General features: G+C 42.5%; 1 protein-coding gene across 2 annotated transcripts; it reads left to right on the top strand.

Moving 5' to 3' along the window:
• Positions 1-1,260: 1,260 nt before the first annotated feature.
• On the top strand, positions 1,261-12,896 carry LOC119331266 (carbon catabolite repressor protein 4 homolog 1-like). 2 transcript variants are annotated; one of them, XM_037604446.1, is made up of 13 exons: positions 1,261-1,449; positions 1,714-2,015; positions 5,877-6,633; positions 7,108-7,194; positions 7,279-7,362; positions 7,437-7,523; positions 7,601-7,687; positions 11,245-11,298; positions 11,380-11,471; positions 11,563-11,677; positions 11,755-11,905; positions 12,036-12,189; positions 12,591-12,896. In XM_037604446.1, the coding sequence occupies exons 2-12, from the start codon at positions 1,858-1,860 to the stop codon at positions 12,179-12,181; spliced, it is 1,818 nt and encodes a 605-aa protein (XP_037460343.1). In that variant the 5' UTR covers positions 1,261-1,449; positions 1,714-1,857; the 3' UTR covers positions 12,182-12,189; positions 12,591-12,896. The 2 variants fall into 2 exon arrangements, with proteins under 2 accessions (XP_037460343.1, XP_037460337.1); XM_037604440.1 differs by having other exon boundaries at positions 12,580-12,896.
• Positions 12,897-23,094: the final 10,198 nt, after the last annotated feature.

Genomic DNA, 23,094 nt, shown 5'->3' with positions numbered 1-23,094 from the left:
TCAAAGTCTACTCCACTAAAAACGATAGCCACCATCTCATCGAAAGATGGGGCACCTTAGCATCTATCAAGGATAAACATTGAAGCATGATTAAGAATGAAGATGATGCGCGCATAAGGAGAACAAGAACGGAGTTTATGGTGGAGTTTTCAGCACTTTGAAGCCACCATGATGGCATATCAAGACATGGATGAAATATACAAGATAACCTTTCATAAATTTCGTTCATAACTTAATATAGGTGCCGCACCACCTAATTTTTGGGCCAGGCCCATGTAATTTTAAAATACATTTAATAGGTTGTTTTTAAAGTCTGTAGTAATAGGGAAAACGACTTGGGACAAATTTTAGTCCCATCTTGTTAAGGGTGGACGAAAATCCCCTTTGTCTCCCCTATAAATACAACCCTTGGGGCGTCATTTTAGACTTTGTTTTGTTTAGATTAAAGTTCGCCATAGTGAAAGGCGCGTACATTGTTTATGTCTAACGACCAGGCCAAGACGTTTTAGAACCCCACCTTAATCAATAAAGATTCCCTCTTAAATTCGCAATATCCAGATTGTAATATGAGTTTCTTACTTATTTTTCGTTTGACTGCAGTAAACAGACCCTCATGGTCAGGTTGATTGTGCTCCGGCGTGGTCAATAACCTTTCGGAGTTGGTTTAGCAATTGCTAAGGCGCGACATCTTCACACGTTCGTAGTCGGATCCTCAAAATCGGCTTCCACCAAAAATGATAGTTACCATCTCATCGAAAGACGGAACACCTTCGCCCCCATCAATATATCAATCAATCAATATATATTCTTTGGTAAGTTAGTAAATTCTTACCAAATAAGTGCTTTATAATAGGACGACATTTTCCTCCATCTCTCTTTCAAGTAGTAGAAATACTATTTTTTTTTGATAAGTCGTAAATTCTTGCCAAATAAGTGCTTAGCTAAAGATGATGAATAAATCCTGGCAATTGCATAGAATTTTTTTCTAAGATTTTAGTGCATCAATGTAATAATAGACGTGCAATCATGAGCTAATCTACTAGAATGTTTATACTCCCGTTGCAACAACGGCAATTTATAGTCAAAGAGAAAAAAAAGCAAGGCAGTCACAATCCCGTGAAAAGAAAAACAAGGCAGTGACGATGGGCCATTAGGGCGGAACATGTGGCTGCATGAAAGAAAATGAGAAGCGAGAATGGAGAATGGGCTCGGCCCAAGGAGAGAAGGAGTGATGAAGCATGTCCTAAAAAAAATGTGTATGCTTCTGCTCCCAAATCCACCGCACCATCCCGGAGTCCCTCGCCGCCGAAACCCCTTCCCTCCCCCTCCTACCGAAGCGCGCCTGCCATCTCGAAGCGGAGGAGCTCGCGCGGTTCTCTCCTGATCTTCCTCCTCCGATCCCTTCTGCAGCTGCTGGTGTGGCGTGGCTCGACGCGATTCATTTTGTTGGTAAGGAAGCCCTAGCTTTGCTGGGACTGCTCTTTGTTTTTTCTTCTTCTCCGGACTCCTCTTGGACGCGAGCAATCGAATCCAGCCAGATCCCTTTATGCGAGATTTGTCTCAGTTAACCCCGTTCCATCCCATCGGTAGGGTGGACTATGAAGGCGCGGCGGGCGCATCCGCCCACCCATGTATTTTGGTCTCCATTTCGCGGAACCAGGACTACAATTTTCGAGATCCCGAATTATACTACTAATAACAGTTTATTTTCAGAAAAAAATTGGGGGTTCAACTGAACCCCCATGCCCCGTGTTAAGCCCGCCCCTGTGAGGAGCTGGAGCTGGTGCTGGTGCTGGTGCTGGTGCTAGTGCTGGGGCTGTGGAGAAGAGCGCAGCAGAGGAGGAGCAGGGGTGGAGGATGCTGAGCGTGGTACGGGTGCACCTGCCGTCGGAGATCCCGATTGTGGGGTGTGAGATCACCCCTTATGTGCTGCTGCGTCTGCCCAATGGGGCCATCTCCACCGAAGACGTACCTGAGACAGCGGCTGTTGATGGTCACTTCATGCGATACAGATGGTGAGCGAGCAGCTCGTGACTCTGACTTTTGGTTCAATAGGATATGCATTGTGGAATGATTAGTTCCGCTTGTGCGTTAGTACTAGTTAATTCTGTTAAAAGAAGGGTCTTTCAGTATTGATCAGATTGCTATATGCTTAACTACTTGCTAAACTCAGGAAAGTTCTGTTCTTAGTTCCTGAATATATGAAGCACAACCGTGTCAATTCGGAGCATTGATTGCTCTAACAAGCCAATTTCGTGTTTTTGTAAATGAATGGAAACAGAGAATATTAAATGCCAATGGTTGCCTTTGAGACGTAACTAGATTGTTGAGTTTGAGACGTAGAACAGTTTTCAGGACTCAGAAGTTGTATCTTGATTCACTTACAGATAAAACTATTGAGTCTATGATATGTTAAGCCACCACATGGGATAACCCAGAATGGTTATAAGAATAACTGAGTAATTCATCGAGCAAGTCAATATGCTGTCTGACTTTGGTTGCACTTAGAGCTCTGGACAATTCGGAGCATCGGTTGCTCTAACAAGCCAATTTTGTGTTTTTTGTAAGTGAATGGAGACACAGAGAATATTAAATGCCAATGGTTGCCTTTGAGACATAACTTGATTGTTGAGTTGGAGACGTAGTACAGTTTTCAGGACTCAGAAGTTGTATCTTGACTCACTTACAGATAAAACTATTGAGTCTATGATATATTAAGCCACCACATGGGATAACGCAGAATGGTTATAAGAATACCTGAGTAATTCATCGAGCAAGTCAATATGCGGTCTGATTTTGGTTGTGCTTACAGCTCTGGACAGTTAGATAGGATCGTAAGAGTCGTAATGGAGATGAAGCCTGCTTGACTTGTAGAATGCTATCAATCATTGGGCAATAATGGTCCTATCCATCTTGGGTGGAATGGGAGCATTGTAAAATTTTGGGATTGCACTGGATCATATAAATAATTTTGTAGAGATAGCTATTCCACAAGTGCTATCAGTTTGTCCACTTGGGGTCACATGATTCTTAGACTGTGATACAATCCTTGAGCTGAACAGCACTTGTTGAACAAAGAGGCTGCTTGATTGTGCACTGAATTTTGACGCCTCTGGAGCTCAAAAAGGATTATTATATGTACTTCTTTTGAAGTACTGCATATTAAAATTGGTAGCATATTAGGTTCAGCTGCAAGTTACTTTACTTGCTTACGGTTAGTGAGAGATTGAACACACATTCCATTATTTTTGTTTTGTTGACTACACGTGTCCTTCTCTTTTGTTTGATCTCTTACTGGCCTTGTTACTCCCACACCCTTTGTTGTAACAAATCTCTACCCCTACTACTTAAGAAGAATGTAAGGTTCCATCTTTCATCACTTCTCTTCCAACCACCCCTCCGTCCAACCCTCCCCATATGACAATCAATCATCTCAATTTACTTACCTTATGAACCAATTCCACTTCAGTTTACTTACCAAACTTCTCATCAAACTATAAGGTAAATCATGGCAGGATTTGATGAATATTTATTTACACCATCACATTAATATGGGCAGGTAAATCACAAGCTAATGTAGTAGAATATTTATATCCTGTTGCAACGCGTAGGCACTGTCCTAGTTAATGTTTTATTTATGTAAAAACACTTATAACATATATCTTAGCAGTGTATCATAGCGAATGTATTGTAAGTAAATTTAAAGAACTGACATAATGCTTGAGTGTTCTAAAAAATGATCTATAGGCAGTGTACGAGGATGCGGTGCCCTACCTGTTGCTTACAAGCTGTGCGTATGCCACATATACAATTGGCAATACAATCACTGCCAGCTGGGTGTCCGGACGATTACCTGTTATTGAATGTATATAATATTGCTGTGCATTACTCATTACACTCTTGCTTGGATGGTTAATTCATTTCATCATGTCCATTGTTTGTCATGTCAAGTAGGTCTAAATTGCATTGTTTATAAGGCGTCCCACCTTTGACGCTTAGCCGACGCTTAGGCAGCAAGGCGCCCAGTGCCTTGCAAGTGTGCCCGCTTTAGGCGTTTAGGCGTCCACCTTAGGCGCTTAGGCATCAGGGCGGATGGTGCTCGCCTTAGGTCGCCTTATAAACAATGCTAAATTGCATCAATTGGATGCTGTATGTTGAGAATTTAGTATTGCAGACTTATGAAGATAGCGGAGCTAGTCCGTTAACACAAGTAGTTTCATTGGTTTGCTTTTTATTAGCCGCTTCCTCGTACACTGCCTATAGACAATTTTTTAGAACACTGACACATTATGTCAGTTCTTAAAATTTACTTACAATAAACTCACTAGTCACTATGTTACACTGCTAAGATATATGTTATAAGTGTTTTAAGATAAATAAAATATTATTTTGCTACAACACAAACCAAATCTTCCTTTTTAACCAAATACTCCCTCCGCCTCGAATTACTTGTCGCAGAAATGGATGTATCTAGAACTAAAAATATGTCTAGATGCATCCATTTTTGCGACAAGTAATTCGGGACGGAGGGAGTAAAATATTAGTATTGCCCACCAAATCTTTTTTTGTATGCTTTCATTTTGTTTGCTTTTCAGTCGCTAGTTTGACAGAACCACATGTAATATGTACAATTGTGCACCATAAAAAAATTGTGCAAAAATTGTCGCAGAAACGGATGTATCTAGAACTAAAAATATGTCTAGATGCATCCATTTTTGCGACAAGTAATTTGGGACGGAGGGAGTAAAATATTAGTATTGCCCACCAAATCTTTTTTTGTATGCTTTCATTTTGTTTGCTTTTCAGTGGCTAGTTTGACAGAACCACATGTAATATATACAATTGTGCATCATCAAAAAATCGTGCAAAAATATGATAAAAAATCTGTCCTGTGCGCAAATTACAAGTGGTTATAGTTGTATTATAAAAGAAATCAATTTATCTGTTTTGTTTTTTACGCAGGGTTTATTTGATCATATTGTTGAATGATCTTTTTTTGCTGTTGTCCATGTTACAACAGTGTACATTTATGATCTTTTTTGAGAAGTTGCTCATCATGCTTTGTATCCGCTTTATGCTACATTTTGAGTTAATAAACGTGCCCTTTATAGAAAAAACACATGCACAAGAAAACTTGAAATTTCCCCCTGATGTATTGCCAATTTTCTTCATCTTGCCTCATTATTTATAAAAAACTAGCAATGTGCCCATGCGTTGCAACGGATCCAAAATAGAATAATACATATTCACAAATTTGAAAGAAAACAGTCTAGTTTTGATATACATATTTCACTAAAAATATATTATGTTTCACTCAAAATATATTTCTTGGGCTGTTTTGATGAGGTAAGGGAGGAATGTGGTTGGTTTCAAGATACTAAGGGGTTTTCTGTAAATTGGAGCAGAGAAGTGGGATATTGTTGCAAAAAGGCACAACTTACATCACAGTCGTTAGATGCAGATCTAGTGGTCAGAAATGACGGATGGCAGACATACCATCATCACCAACTGAGTCTTTTATAGGAGTAGTAGAGAAATTGGAGCAGAGAAGTGGGATATTGTTGCAAAAAGGCCACAACTTACATCAGAACCGTAAGATGCAGATCTAATGGTCAGAAATGACGGATGGCAGACACACCATCATCACCGAGTCTTTTATAGGAATAGAGAAGAAAATGTATTTTCCCAAAGTGCCCTAACAAACTGACATCCAAGGTGCTGTTAGCAAGTTACCACGAGCTGATACAACTTAAATGAGCTCTTTAGGTGTTCTTTCGTGTCTTTACTTTTCCAGTCTTGTTCTCTCTTCATGGTATCTTACAGCTTTTGTGTATCTTACAACACATAGTTATACTGATTTGACTCTTCTCTTGAAGGTACCGCATACAAAGCGATCGGAAAGTTGCTATCTGCAGTGTACATCCAATGGAGCAAGCGACAATCCAGTGTCTAGGTTGTCTCAAGTCAAAAATACCTGCTGCTAAGAGCTACCATTGTTCTGCTAAGTGCTTCTCTGATGCGTGGCAGCACCACAAGGTTTTGCATGAGCGAGCTAGTAGTGCTTTAAATGAAAATGGAGCTGAAGAGGAGGAGCTATTTGGTAGATTTGGCAGTGGTAGTTCAGGGATTCTCAGTTCTGGGTCTGGCTCAATGTCAAATCTTGGACAGAGCCCTGGTGTTAATAATGGACCTGTTCCTTTGTATCCCTCGGGCTCTGACAAAAGCTCGGGTGAAACTTGGTTCGAAGTGGGACGCTCACAGACATATACACCGACTGCAGATGATATTGGCCATGTTCTGAGATTTGAATGTGCAGCGGTGGATACAGAAAAGAAAGTACCAGGAGGACCTCCAACTTCAATTATGACGTCACGTGTGATTCCAGCACCAACCCCTACTCCACGCCGCCTTATCCAAGTGAATGGAGATGTTTTGGGTCACTTGGATATGGACAGCCAGAGTTCTTCTTTCGGAACATTCACAGTGCTGTCTTATAATATTCTTGCAGATGCATATGCTACAAGCGATGCATATAGCTACTGCCCAACATGGGCTCTTTCATGGACTTATCGGAGACAAAATTTGATGCGTGAAATTATTGGTTATCATGCTGACATCATATGTCTTCAGGAGGTATGATGTGATAACCTTTGTTGTCAATTTAATTTTTGTGTGACCTATGTTTCTTCTTTAGTTGCATCATATATTTGATTTAATGAACTGAGAAAGTCTCAATTGTTTGCATAATAAAAATATTGCATCCCGGTGCACTTACACGTGACGACTCTGTTCGACAACCTACAATGTCTCTTATATACTCTTGTTAGCCTGTTTCATTTTTCATTTGGGTCGTGACTTGTTTTCATTGTTTATAGGGACGTTGGATTTGAATTTATTATAGTTTGCCTGTTGTTTAAGCTTTCAAAAATATCTCGGCATGATCATTATGAACATTTTCTTCTTTCTTGAAGGTGCTTATGATTATTTTCTCTTCTTTGCATGATTGATTTCTTTATTTGAACTAATTTGCATATTAAAAATGCTAAAAATGAGAAGTGCCCTAAGATTATAAAAGGTGACAATTAAGCAAAATGCTACTGATTTCAGGTACAATTGAACCACTTCGAGGATTTTTTTGCACCTGAGTTTGATAAACATGGATATCAGGCGCTTTACAAGAAAAGGACAACAGAGGTACCTTTGAGTTGCAATTTATCGTCACAAATTGGTTAGATACCTTTCGTTGTCTTATTTGATTCTACTTCATTGTTGTCACAGGTGTATGCTGGAGTTCCTCATGCCATTGACGGCTGTGCTACTTTCTTCCGTAGAGACAGATTTTCACACGTAAAGAAATATGAGGTACCTCCACTGTACGTTGCAGCTACCTGCTGATTTGCAGCTATCTGATACTTCTTGTACTTGCTTGTGTGTAGGTCGAGTTCAATAAGGCTGCACAGTCTTTAACAGATGCGATTATTCCACCTGCACAAAAGAGGGTGGCTTTAAATCGATTGATTAAAGTAAGATTAATTTTAGAAGAGATTATATGCTATTGGATTCTGTACAGACTTTTTATTATCACACATTCTGTTTGAAGGATAACATTGCACTGATTGCGGTCTTAGAAGCCAAATTTGGCAACCAAGGAACTGAAAACCCTGGTAAAAGACAGCTCCTTTGTGTGGTACGTCAATCACCTTTCTTTCTTCAGATGTGTATAAAGTAGCTATGCACTTACTAGATATGGCATTTTTATATGCATGATTGGTAAAGGTCTACTTTTGGTCTATCAACTTCATTACCGTTCAATTTACACCCTAGACTCTCAGGACTGTTTGGGAGCTGGGTTCTCGAGTGGTGTTTGGAGAAGAGCAGGGCTGTCTCCAGATATTTGGGGGCTTGGAGCAAAAAGTAAAACAGAGCCCTAAATTTTTGAGAAAAATCATATAACTGAAGAACTAAAGTAGATTTAGTCTCACTTAATTATATAAGTTCAAATATATGTTATTTACTACAATAATTATAAATATATCAAATAGTAATGCTAAAAGAGTAAAGTTTGTGCTAAACTAATAAACTAACCTCATTTTGAAGCAACTACTTCACAAATCTTGGATGCATGATAGCTTGACTATCTAACCCAAACAATTTGACTGCAAAGCAGAAGATGAAAAATACTGCACATGTACACAAAAGATGGAAATAACCAAATTAACATAAACAATATAAGATGAACTGATGGAAAAAGTGCTCTAATACTTATTAAAAAATATATTCAACAATGAAGTAGCCTACATTAGTAAGGCTTCATATTATGTGAAAAAGCACGAAAGGGCTTGAGCTGGCTAATTCCGTTCCGCTCAGCGTCGGACAGCGCTACCGTGCAACTGTACAAGTCAGTGAGTGCCGTGGGGCATGGCTGCCTGCACCTGCCGCTGTCGTGCAGTCTCCTGCATCCCTGCCCGAGTCCTCAAATCGCGAATCACCGATGCCGAGCAAATCCCTGCAATATAAGATCGCTAATGGATCTAGTCAGTTGTGATTCAGGAAACTAGCGCGCTGATTTTGTGCGTGCATATGCGTAGGTTGATCGGTCGCTAATCGATCCAGACTGATTGAATTGATGGGCCAATCAGGAGTATCGTGTGTTGGGTCTTTCTTTCAGCACTGAGAAATAAACAGCACATGATCCCAGGCCTTGAAGTGGACCGTGTGCTGGGCCTGACCTATACCTATTGCCTGCTGGACTGGGGGGCCCCAAAAATTTGGGGGCCCTGTGCGATCGGCCAATTTTGGCCACCCTTGTCAACGGGCCTGGTGAGGAGGCCGCTTTATCATCAACTTTGGCACTTCATTCTTTACTTAGCAGTAGCCCCACATGTCAGAGTCATTATTTGGGAAGCGCCCTTTTCTCTCTACCCTATCCTTGTCTGCGCTCTCTGTTCCCTTTCCTCCTTCCTAGCTCGTAACACTTAACACTTTTTCCTCCTTGGCCATCCTCTCTTCGCCTGCTCCCCACATGTCAAAGCACTGTCCCTGAAACAGAAGAGGTGTGATGAAAGAGTTGTGAGCAGCGGAAGCTATAGCGGAGGCCATAGAGTGGCCAAGGAAGTGCCCAGTAGAGAATTAGGTGGCAAAACGTGTTGACATTTATCCCAGGCCACACAAAACCGCCCACAAATACTGCTTTAGGACGGAATTTGAACATTTAGATAGTTGATGTGTAAAATAGACAGTTTTGAAGTTCAGGTTGTATGTTAAAGTGTTAAACCAAGACAATAGTTAACGGATCAAAAGTGGACCTTTTCCTATAAATGTGTACGTGCGATACACGTTGATATTAGGGAGGAAATTAATTGCACGTTTATATTAGGTAGGATATCAGTTACCCGTTAACTATGTGATGATATTTGGTACTCTGTAAAGAAATATGAGTATGATATTAATTGCACGCTAGACATGTTGAGTGCTCACCATTGGAGCAATCTAGGTCATTGGATTGACATGGTTTGACGTCCGAGACTAATTGGATCTGCCCCTTTGGGTCTTTATATATTGGTATAGATATAGATATTTAGCTGTTGAACTGCTAGCAGTATAATGCAAAATAGCACGTGGCATTATTTTTCGTGTTTAGTCACCACATTTAGGAATTAGAAGTTTTATATATGTAAGGATAAAGTAGTATATATACTACTCCCTCCGTCCCAAAATAAGTGTCCCCCCCCTCCCCTGCCCCACAGGGCTCTTTGCTTATCGCCGGTTTGGGCCGAAATAACAGCCGGCGAACCCGAGCCGAACCCAAGCCCCCGGGGGTGGCCTGGGGCCGCCGGCCGAAGCAAAAGGGCGCGTGGGTCCGCTCTGTCGGCGAGAGACAACCCTTTTCCCGCTGATCCCCCGCTTTTCCCCACCATTTCTCTCCATTTCCCCCCTTCTGCCCCTCTTCTCCCGCCATTCTCCTCCCTCTTCCCGCCATCCGGCCGCCATCCCGCCATGCCGCCGAAGAAGTATACGGCCCCTCGCGCCGCTGCCTTTGCTGATGCCACCCAGCCGAAGCAGAGGAAACCGAGGGCGCCGCCGGCAAAACCACCGGGCATGTCGAGCGCCGACTGGAAGGCGGAGGTTCAACGCCGGGAGGCTTTCATCACCAACCTGACCTCCACGTGTTCTCCTGGATCGAGAAGTGCGAGAAGTGGGCGGATGTCCGGCGCACCCTCGCCAAGGCCAAGGAGACGTACAAACCAGACGCATCCACGCCGGGGGGCGGCAGATGGGCGCCCTGACGGCAACAAACGAGCCAAGACGGCGAAGGACGCCGCACCGGCTACCGAGCGGCTGCACTCGTCCATCGAGCAGTGCATCGCCGGCGCCAAGAACCACGCCGCCCAAAGGGAAGAGAAATCCGAGGCGCGGTGGTCGGCCTTGATGACGAACAGCGCCGTCAAGCTCGACCTACTCCTGACCAACGTCGCCGCGAAGAAGAGGAATACCGACCTGGCATTCCTAATGGGGGCGGACATGTCGACGATGGACGAGCAGGTCAAGGCGTGGTACCTGGCGGAGCGCGGCCTCATCTTGAACCAGATGTCGTCGACGACCGCGCCAACTCCCACGGTGACTCCAACGCCGCTTGCCAAGCCCGAGCGATGATGCCTCCACGACGCCCAGCACAGAAGCCATGCCGACGCCGACCAACCCGCGCACGCCGACTCCCGCCAGTCCGACGCCGAAGGACAACGCCGCCATTTGATGCATTGCCTACGCGTCCTTCCTTTTGAACGCCGAACTTTCGAGTATGATTGATCGCCGAACTGTGGCATGGTGATCGTCGAACTATGTGGCAGCCGTTGATCGCCGAACTTGTGGCGTTTTTTTGGGTAGCGGGAAATGTCAAGTTTGAATTTTACTCGTCTTGGGGCCGAAACCTGGGGGCGTGGCTGGGAACTAGATCGCCCCCAGGGCCAAAAAAGCACTGGCCGAAGGGCCAGAAAAGCGCCGGCCAGTGCGCTGGGGGGCAGAATGAGTGGAGATGCTCTAAGTTGAGATGCATGGAAACATCTGTATGTCAATGATGGGTGCTTGGTAAAAGGCGCATCTTACTGCAAGTTCTCCCTTATAGCGCTGAGTTTATGATGTTAGTCCTTGACCTCTGTGATTATTCGTAGTGGTCCAGGCTTGAAAGCCTTTTGATGTTATGGGTGTCTCAATTTTTTACTCTTTTCAAATGTTTCCATTTTGCAGGCCAATACACATGTAAATGTCCACCAAGATCTCAAAGATGTCAAGCTATGGGAGGTCTGTATCATCACATTCTTTGTAGGCTAGCACTCGGCAACATCTGAAATATTCAGATTAACAGCAAGTATGGTTTTGCAGGTTCAAACACTTTTGAAAGGATTGGAAAAGATAGCTAACAGTGCGGACATTCCAATGTTGGTCTGTGGGGATTTCAATTCAATCCCTGGGAGGTGCGTATCAAGATCCCATCGGAGCAATATTTTTCATACTTATTTGTTTTCTCCAACTCTTAATCCCTTTGTGCTTCCTTTTGCCTTTCAGTACTCCACACGGGCTTCTTGCGATAGGCAAAGTTGATCAATTGCATCCAGATCTGGCCATTGACCCCCTTGGAATTTTACGCCCTGTGAGCAAGCTGACACATCAGCTTCCTCTGGTACAGTAAAACTACCATGGCTTGTTTATCTTTTCTCCTTTTCAACTGTTCTGACCAAAGGTTTTACTTGTTTATAGGTTAGTGCATATTCTTCATTTGCAAGGATGGTAGGTGTCGGTTATGATTTGGAGCACCAGCGGAGGAGGATGGACTCAGCAACAAATGAACCACTTTTCACAAATTGCACAAGAGATTTCACTGGTACTGTTGATTACATATTTTACACAGGTAGGTGCCTGATGCATTGTATTTGTATGCTATGTTTGCATTTTTGATATCTCCATTATTCTGGAATAAGCATTTAGTACCGTGATATGTTTGATGATTGTCAGTTGCCATGTTTCCTTTCTTATTTCAGCGGATTCATTGTCAGTGGAGTCTTTATTGGAGCTTCTGGATGAGGAGAACTTAAGAAAAGACACTGCTCTCCCTTCACCTGAATGGTCATCAGATCACATAGCACTCTTAGCAGAATTCCGTTGCAAGCCTAGAATCAGACGATGATGCCTTAGGTATGTATCAACTACAAGGACATCACAGCTCTCTAATTGCATTTCAGTAGCACTGTTGTTTTTAGCACAAACAGCATGGAGCTTACAAGACTGGCAGCTGCATTTTTTTTCTAGTACTTCCATTGGTGGTTAAGTCGCCATTTGTGCAAAGCCTTTGCATTTTTGTGATCATAAGTGAAACAAACGTTACAATACTGTTTCAGTGCACCGTAATTTATCTGAAAGTAGACACGAGGCATCATTATTGTTGTACATTCCTTATGGCAGATTGGTTCTTTTGGATCTTGTTGGGAGCATAAACTTCTTTGCCTGTGAAAGTGTGAATTATGACATATGGGCACTATTGCGCTCTATCTTGATTCAACGGTCAAGCTAACTGACTTTCTCTAGGTCGCATACAGATGGTCACATCAGCGTCCATGTTGGAGGTTTAACTTCCATTGTGGAAGGTGGAAGTTGAGGAGGGGCAGACGCGATCATATCGCCGGGGAAGCAGTCAATCAGTCTTAGGAAACAACCTTGGAAAAGGGAGGCTCATGTAGTGTTGATTATTACCCTTTTTACATTTCAACTCCATGATATTTAAGCTGCCCCTTTGTAATATTATACTTTATATAGAAGGGAAATCCTTTTGAGAGAAATATTGATAATAGATACTGACACCCACGGCTAGATTTTTCAAGGTCTTTTTTTTTCTCTGCTTGCCATTTTTATTTTGTTAGCGATTTTTTGTTTGTTGTGGACTCGTATTTATTCGTACAAGCTGAGACTGTGCGTCTAATTGCTGTGGAATTGTATTGATGGTGGTGTGGTGTAAATTCCAGGTATTTGTGTGTAGGTTTGGGGTTAGGGAATTTCATGATCAGTGGCATGGATGACTGTCTGATACAAACATTTTTGTTATTATGTTAAAGCTAATAACTCACACGCAAGCTTCTCTCCGCTGTTTTTTTTTACTATAGGGGTGCTTTTTCTGCATTTATCAAATCTAAGGACAGAACACGATCAGCCCGGGACACAGCTAGTAGACCAAAGACACAGCTAGTAGACGAACGAATGCTCTCTCGAGCGGAAGAGAGGAGAGGCAGCGTCAAAGTCTAGAATGGAATGTGTGCTACCTTCAACGAACTCTAAATTCCTTACGCACAACCACATATCTAGCAAACGGTAGCATGTAGCAATGCCACCAACTCTAGATAGGAGCCAACCACATGGACACACCCCATGCAACCTAGATCCCACTAGTGTGATACTTGATACACCAGGCTTTATACACACGTCACACATACCTGTGGTGATGGTGGTGTGGTATAAATTCCAGGTATTTGTGTAGGTTTGGGGTTAGTGAATTTCATGATCAGTGGCATGGATGACTGTGATACAAACATTTTTGTTATTATGTTAAACCTAATAACTCACACGCAAGCTTCTCTCCGCTGTTTTTTTACTAGAAGGGTTCCTTTTCTGCATTTGTCAAATCTAAGGTCAGAACACGATCAGCCCGGGACACAGATAGTAGACCAACAAGCCCGGGACACAACTAGTAGACGAACGAATGCTCTCCCGAGCGGAAGAGAGGAGAGGCAGCATCAAAGTCTAGAATGGATTGTGTGCTATCTTCAACGAACTCTAAATTCCTTAGGCACAACCACATATCTAGCAAAGAGTAGCATGTAGCAACGCCACCAACTCTAGATAGGAGCCAACCACATGGACAGTTACTTACCTACACCCCATGCAACCTAGATCCCACTAGTGTGACACTTGATACACCAGGCTTTATACACACGTCACACATACCTGTGGTGATGGTGGTGTGGTGTAAATTCCAGGTATTTGTGTAGGTTTGGGGTTAGGGAATTTCATGATCAGTGGCATGGATGACTGTGTAATACAAACATTTTTGTTATTATGTTAAAGCTAATAACTCACACACAAGCTTCTCTCTGCTGTTTTTTTTACTAGAGGGGTGCCTTTTCTGCATTTGTCAAATCTAAGGTCAGAACACGATCAGCCCGGGACACAGCTAGTAGACAACAAGCCCGGGACACAGCTAGTAGACGAACGAATGCTCTCCCGAGCGGAAGGGAGGAGAGGCAGCATCAAAGTCTAGAATGGAATGTGTGCTATCTTCAACGAACTCTAAATTCCTTAGGCACAACCACATATCTAGCAAAGAGTAGCGTGTAGCAACCCCACCAACTCTAGATAGGAGCCAACCACATGGACAGTTACTTACCTACACCCCATGCGACCTAGATCCCAGTAGTGTGACACTTGATACACCAGGCTTTATACACACGTCACACATACCTGTGGGCCTGAAAGGATCGAGAAGAGGTGTCTAGAGGGGGTGGGGTGGGGTGATTAGACCCTCAACAAGCAAAAGTGGTAGTCATTAAATTCTTCAATTTGAGGTGGAGTTTTAGTACTAGTTTAAGCATTCACAATACATTTCAAGCAAGCATTGCAAAAATATGAGCAGCGGAAAGAGTAAGGCATGCTAATTGCAAGAAAGTAAAGGGGTGGGATTGGAGTATGCAAACGCAATGAAGACACAGAGATTTTTGACGTGGTTCCGATAGGTGGTGCTATCGTACATCCATGTTGATGGAGACTTCAACCCACGAAGAGTAACTGTTGCGCAAGTCCACGGAGGGCTCCACCCATAAAGGGTCCATGAAGAAGCAACCTTGTCTATCCCACCATGGCCATCACCCACGAAGGACTTGCCTCACTCAGGTAGATCTTCACAAAGTAGGCGATCTCCTTGCCCTTACAAACTCCTTGGTTCAACTTCACAATCTTGTCGGAGGCTCCCAAGTGACACCTAACCAATCTAGGAGACACCACTATCCAAAAGGTAATAGATGGTGTGATGATGATGAACTCGTTGCTCTTGTGCTTCAAATGATAGTCTCCCCAACACTCAACTCTCTCTCACAGATTTGGCTATGGTGGAAAGATGATTTGAGTGGAAAGCAACGTGGGGAAGGCCAGAGATCAAGATTCTTGTGGTTGGATTGGAATGTCTTGGTTTCGACACACGAGTAGGTGGTTCTCTCTCAGAAAATGAGTAGTGGAAGTGTAGGCACGTTCTGATGGCTCTCTCAAAAATGGAGAAGGGGGGTGGAGGGGTATATATAGCCTCCACACAAAATTGAACCGTTACACACATTTGACCCAACTCGGTCAGACCGAATAGAAGAACTCGGTGAGACCGATTTAGTTCAAAATGTGAACATTAGGAATCTCGGTGGGACCGACTGGATCAACTCGGCGGGACCGATGTGCTAGGGCTAGGGCAAAACCTCATCTCGGTGAGACCGATTGCCTGAACTGGGTGAGACTGATTTCAGCAAAGAGCAAACCGAGAGTTAGTCAAGCAAACTCGGTGGGACCGATTGCACATTTTGGTGAGACCGAAATAATTACAACATGCAACAGAGAGTTTGCAAGGCCATCTCGGTGTGACCGAGTTGTCTAGGGTTTTCTGGCAGTGGCTATGTCAAAAGAACTTGGTGGCGCCGGATAGATCAAATCGGTGGGGCTGAGTTTGACTTTGGGTTTTGGACATATGTGGAAATGAGAAAATGGCTGAGGGTTTTGGAGCAATATCACTAAGCATTTTGAGCAAGTAGACCATTAAGCAAGACCTCATCCCCTTTTAATAGTATTGGCTTTCCTATAGACTCAATGTGATCTTGGATCACTAAAATGAAAATGAAGAGTCTTGAGCTTTTGTCAATCTTTGTCCTTAGCATTTTGAAGGGGTTCCACATCCTCTTGTCCTTACCACACCATTGTTGAACTTATCTGAAATATACTAGATAAAAGTATTAGTCCAACAAGAGATATGTTGACACTAATTACCAAAATCACCTAGGGAACACTTGTGCTTTCAGGGCCCAACTAGCGTACACCGTAGGTCCACACATGTACATCTTACATAATGCTAAAGCCTCACCACAAGGCTCCCTTTCTTGGGAGCTTAGTATTTGTAAAGATAAGCTAATTAATCTTATGTCACCTTGTCCTGAGTGTGTCACTGTTGTGGATGTAATTTGATGTATTGCAAGGCCCATGGGGCAAATATATATTTTCGCAAAAAAAAGCAAATGTATAATACAAAAAACTTGAGGCATAAGAAAGGAAATTTAGCATAATAACTACTTCTAGACAAATACTGATACTCCTTAACACCCCCTGCCTCAAATGCAGAGCGCATGCAATAACATTCACATTTGAAGAAGTGTACTACTAGAAAAAAAGATAATTCAAAATCGGTGTCTTGAGAGTGTTATCATAGCATGAAGAGTCTTCAAAACCTGTAGAGTCAAGCCAAAGGGGATAATGAAGAAGATGACATCAGAGGAAGACATCACATCAGTAGAAGAAACAAGACAAATATCAAGAGAAGATGTTTGTCAAAACAAGTTGGCACACCAAGAGAATGAAGCATTTCACACAAAATCATAGCCCAAGAAAATAGGCAGCGCGAGAAGCTTGACAGCAATGAATGGGTGTGGATAAAAAAATGCCAAAAGAAGACACAAAAATCCTACAAAAAACAACGAGGACCATGTAGGGCAGAAAAGTTGTGTAGAAAGGATCAGGACCCAAAAAAGAGGTTGGCGGATAAAGGTTTGGTAGTGATGGTGTCCTTGCAACAACATTGGCTTTAGTTGCAGGAGGCTGATTGGCTTCAGTGGTGACAACCAGAGCGTGTTCAAGATTGACCTCAGATTGAGCTGATTCTTTAGTAGCGTTGGCGTCAGTCACATTGACTTCCTCATTGGCTTCACCTTATGAAACATCGTCCACTGTGGTGCTAGTAGGAGTGGCTTCATGCGTGACCTCTTGAGAAACAGAGGTGTCATCTTGAACTGCATCTTCAGGGATGCTTGTTATGGAGGAGGAGGGCCTTGGGCCTTTGCGAAGCCTTTGAAAAGACGGCGACACATGTGGTGATTGTGCATCAACCTCCATGCTCTCCAATGGTGACTCGGGTGACTCAAGCATAGGTGTAGTGACTTGAGTTGGAGGAGTGCGGGGAACGACTTCATATACTGGAGAGTTTGGGTGCGTCTCATCCTAGAACTCATCTTGGAGAACTGGTGTCAGAGGATCGCCAATTGATGAGGACATCAATACCATTGTTACACACACAACCCCTCCTACTATACATACTGGACCAATCACTAGAGCTCGTGCACGCCAATTAAATTACCAGGTACTTTCGTTTCTTGGGAATGATTCTAATGTTCATGAGAATATGATGTTGCATAAATTGGATACATTTGTTTTGCTTACAAATAAAGGGCCTAGCTTGGAGAAGGATGAACATTGGAGCAAGAACAAGCATGGAGATGATGGCATGTGCAAGGGAAACAAGAACGGAGTTTCAAGTGATGATTTCAGGACTTTGAAGCCACCGTAATGAGTGCATGAAGGTGTTCGCACATGAACACGTCACCGTGTACTCTCGACGCCCAGGGTGATGCACCGCAGCTCACGTCGAAGGAGAGCCGTCCGGAAGCGCGGTACGCAAGCAATCCAGTGGGCTCTTTTGAGGACCCGAAACCCCACACGACCGGGAGGGACCCCGTCAGGGCGCGCGACGGCTATGGGCTGCCCTAGGTCGGCCTGACCGCCCCTAGGGCCTCGATGATAGAAGAAAGGTGTCCCGTCTTTCGATGAGATGGTGATTATCATTTCGGAGGAGTAGACTTTGACAATCCGACTACGTACGTGCGAGGACGTCGCGCCTTAGCAATCGCTAAACCAACTCCGAGAGGTTATTGACCATGCCGGAGCACGATCAACCTGACCACAAGGGTCTATTTCCTGCGAGCAAACGAAGAACAAGCAAGAAACTGAGATTGCAATCTGGATATTACGAATATAAGATAAAAACTTTATTGATGAAGATGGGATTCTGTGACGTCTTGGTCTGGTCCTTGAACACAAACGAAGTACGCGAAGTTGCAGCTATGGCGAACTTTTAATCTAAACAAAACCCAAAGTCTAAACGGTGCCCAAAGGGCTGTATATATGGAGGAAGAGGGGGGGGGGGATTTTGTGGCCCTTGGTGGAGGAGTCCGAAACCAACCCTATCTCTTGTTTCCCCACACATACGGACTCTAAAAATAGCCTATACTTATGTATTTCGAAATTACATGGGCATGGCCCAATAAAAAGGTGACGCAACACCTAGAATAGCCTCTGGACAAAATTTATGAAGTGGCATCTTGTATATTTTGTCCAAGGCTTCATGCACTCATTATGGTGGCTTCAAAGTCCTGAAATCATCACTTGTAACTCCGTTCTTGTTCCCCTTGCGCATGCCATCATCTCCATGCTTGGTCTTGCTCCAGTATTCATCCCTCTTATCCATGCCAGGCCCTTCATTTGTAAGCAAAACAAATGTATCCAATTTAGGCAGCATCATATTCTCATGAGCATTAGAATCATTACCAAGAAATGAAAGTACCTGATAGTTTAATTGGCATGCGCGAGCTCTAGTAATTGGTTCAGTATATGTAGCAGTAGGGGCTGTGGGTGTAACAATGGTATTGATGTCCTCATCATCCTCCCCTTCTTGAAATGAAGTCGTCCTCGACGGAAGCTCATCTTCCTCACCCAACTAAGGCTTCAAATCTGCAATGTTAAAAGTTGGACTAACCCCAAAATCTGCAGGCAACTTAAGTTCATATGCATTATCATTTATTTTCTCTAACACCTTAAAAGGACCATCAGCACGTGGCATTATCTTTGATTTGCGCAAATTAAAAAACCTATCCTTACGCAAATGTAACCAAACAAGATCTCCAGGTGTAAAGACAATATGTTTTCTACCCTTATCTCCAACAAGTTTATATTTAGCATTCATACGCCCTATGTTTTCCTTAGTTAACTCATGCATTTTTAAGATCAATTCAGCATGTTGTTTAGCATCAAAATTAACCTTCTCCAAAGATGGAAGAGGCAACAAATCAATAGATGCAAGCGGTAGAAAACCATATACAATTTCAAAAGGGCACATCTTAGTAGTAGAATGCAATGAATGATTATAAGGAAATTCAATATGAGGCAAGCATTCTTCCCACATTTTCTTATTATTCTTCAAAACAACCCTAAGCATAGTAGACAATGTTTTATTGACTACTTTAGTTTGTCCATCAGTTTGGGGGTGACAAGTAGTACTAAATAGCAGTTTAGTCCCCAACTTAGCCCATAAACATCTCCAAAAGTGGCTAAGAAATTTAGTATCACGATCTGAAACAATAGTATTTGGCACACCATGCAAGCGAATAATTTCACGAAAGAACAAATCAGCAACATTAACAGCATCATTGCTTTTATGACATGGTATAAAGTGTGCCATTTTCGAGAATCTATCCACGACAACAAATATGCTATCCCTCCCCTTCCTTGTTCGAGGTAAAGCTAAAACAAAGTCCATAGATATATCCTCCCAAGGAACACTAGGTACAGGCAAAGGCATATACAAACCATGAGGATTGAGTCGTGACTTAGCTTTTTGACATGTAGTGCAGCGAGCAACAAAACGCTCAACATCCCGTCTCATCTTTGGCCAAAAGAAATGTGTAGCAAGTATATCCTCCGTCTTCTTTATGCCAAAGTGTCCCATTAATCCTCCTCCATGCGCCTCCTGCAACAACAAAAGATGAACAGAGCTAGCTGGAATTCATAGCTTATTAGCACGAAACACAAATCCATCGTTAACGACGAACTTGTTCCATGTTCTCCCTTCTTTACAATTCTACAATACATCTTTAAAATCAGCATCATGCACATATTGATCTTTGATGGCCTCCAAACCAAATATCTTGAAGTCAAGTTGTGAAAGCATAGTATAGCGACGAGACAAAGCATCAGCAATAACATTTTCTTTACCCTTCTTGTGTTTAATGACATAAGGGAAAGTCTCAATGAATTCAACCCATTTAGCATGTCTATGATTCAGTTTGGCTTGACTTTTAATATGTTTCAGAGATTCATGATCAGAATGTATAACAAATTCTTTGGGCCATAAATAATGTTGCCATGTTTCTAAAGTCCGAACAAGAGCATATAATTCTTTATCATAAGTAGAATAATTCAGACTAGGCCCACTCAATTTTTTAGAAAATTATGCAACAAGTTTTCCATCTTGTAATAACACACCTCCTAATCCAATTCCACTAGCATCACATTCAAGCTCAAAAGTCTTATTCAAATCAGGAAGTTGGAGTAAAGGAGCATGTGTGAACTTATCTTTCAATACCGTGAAGGCTTCTTCCTGTGCGGTACCCCAAACAAAAGGCAAATCTTTCTTTGTAAGCTCATTGACAGGTGCAGTAATGGTGCTGAAATCTCTCACAAAACGCATATAGAATCCATCGAGGCCAAGAAAACTCCTCACTTGTGTGACCGTTTTGGGCTGCGGCCAACTCTCAATAGCTTCATCTTGGCTTATCAACTTCAATTCCCTGTGGAGTAACAACATAGCCAAGAAAAGATACTTGGTTGGTGCAAAAGGTGCACTTCCCAAGGTTACCAAACAAACGTGCATCACGTAGAGCAATAAAAACAACACGTAAATGTTCCAAATGTTCCTCCAAAGATCTGCTATAAATCAGTATATCATCAAAATAGACTACCACAAATCGTCCAATGAAAGCACATAAAACTTCGTTCATTAATCTCATGAAAGTACTAGGTGCATTAGTTAACCCAAAAGGCATGACTAACCACTCATATAATCCAAAGTTAGTTTTAAATGCTGTTTTCTATTCATCCCCCAATTTCATACGAATTTGATGGTATCCACTACGCAAATCAACTTTGAAGAATATTGTAGAGCCACTCAATTCATCAAGTATATCATCTAGCCTAGGAATAGGATGACGATAACGAATAGTAATATTATTAATGCCTCTACAATCAACACACATACGCGATGTACCATCCTTTTCCGGCACTAGAATAATAGGAACAACACAAGGACTAAGGGATTCATGTATATAACCTTTGTCGAGAAGCTCCTGTACTTGACGCATAATCTCCTTCATCTCCTCTTGATTGGTACGGTATGGCGCACGGTTTGGCAGTGAAGCACCGGGAATTAAGTCAATCTGATGCTCAATCCCTCGAATAGGCGGTAATCCCGGTGGCACGTCTTGTGGAAAGACGTAAGCGAACTCCTGCAAAATGTTAGTGACAACAGGAGGCAAAGAGGAAGGCACGTCCTTGAATGAAAATAATGCCTCTTTGCACACAAAAGCATAGCAAACCGATTTGCTGAAATCTAGCTAATCTATATCAGATTTGGTGGCAAATAAACATGCACTTTTCAATTTAATTTCAGAAGCAAACACTAGATGGTTTATTATTAGGCTTCATTTGTTGCTCAAATTCTTTTGCCACAATCTGATTTTCATTCTTATTCTTCTCCCGTTTTGCTTTATTAGCTCTATTAATATCATCTTTCAAAATGGAATCAGGAGTCATAGGAAGCAAAGTAATATTTTTATCCTTATGACAAGAGTATATTGATTGTTTCTACCACGGTGTACATAATTTTTATCAAATTGCCATGGTTGACCAAGTAATAAGGAACATGCTTGCATAGGTACCACATCACAATCAACATAATCAACATATGTAGAGATACTAAAATGCACACGAACAGTACGTGTTACCTTAACCCTGCCGCTGTTGTTGAACCATTGGTTGTAGTAAGGATGTGGATGTGGTCTTGTGGTGAGAGATAGCTTCTCCACCATCTCAATGCTAGCCAAGTTGTTGCAGCTCCCTCCGTCTATGATGACGCGCACAGAACGTTCCTTCACAACTCCCTTTGTATGGAACAAATTATGCCTCTGATTTTGCTCAGCTTGTGTGACCTGCACACTCAAAACACGTTGAGCAACTAAACATTCATACCTGTCAGCGTCTTCAGGAGCCATGTATTGCGTCTCATGATCAGAATCATCTCCACCATGTTCTTCACGTGTAATAAGAGCCAAAGTCTCCTCATCATAGTCACTAGCGGACTCATACCCACCATCCTTAGTAGCAATCATCACACGCTGCGATTTGCATTCTCTCGCATAATGACCTCTTCCCTTACACTGACGACAAATAATACCACTTGTGTGCCCTGCTGATGCCATGGAAGAAGAAGAGCTCCGTGCAGGCCCGACAGGTGCGCTCCTGGCAGATAGTGGTGGTTGTGCCTGCTTTCTTGTATCACGGCTGGAGGTGGCACCTGATGGAGGTGCTGGTGCAGTGGAAGTAGAAGATGCACGTGGTGTCCATGATGAAGGTCGGCCTGCACAAAAGTTAGTTCACGCCAATGCTTGTCGATCCTGCACTTCATGTTCAGCTTTACAAGCAAGATGGAATAAACGAGTGATATTAGTATACTCCTTATACTCTAGAATGGTCTGAATATCTCTATTTAATCCACCCATAAAACGTGCAAGCATAGCTTCATTCTCCTCAACAATACCACATCTAATCATGCCAGTTTGTAATTCCTGATAATATTCTTCTACATAATTTTTTCCTTGTCTTAAACGCTGCAATTTTTGAAGCAATTCACGTTGATAATATGGTGGAACCCAACGAGTACGCATAACAGTTTTCAAAGCAGCCCAAGTAGTTGGAATAGGATATAATCTACAATGTTCAGACCACCATACACATCCAAACTAGTGAAAGCACAAACAACAGCAACAACCCGTCTCTCCTCGGGATATTGTAAACATGTAAAACGTTGTTCAGTTTCTAACTCCCAAGTAAGATATATATCAGGAATATATCTACCCTCAAATGGTGGAATATTCAATTTTAGTTTAGGAACACGGTCATGATCTCGTACCTCAGGTGGTGGTG

Source organism: Triticum dicoccoides, chromosome 1B (genome assembly GCF_002162155.2).
Source record: "Triticum dicoccoides isolate Atlit2015 ecotype Zavitan chromosome 1B, WEW_v2.0, whole genome shotgun sequence".
NCBI classification, from domain to species: domain Eukaryota; kingdom Viridiplantae; phylum Streptophyta; class Magnoliopsida; order Poales; family Poaceae; genus Triticum; species Triticum dicoccoides.
The sequence above is the reverse complement of the archived record's forward strand: the minus strand, read 5'-3'. Positions and strand labels throughout refer to the sequence as shown.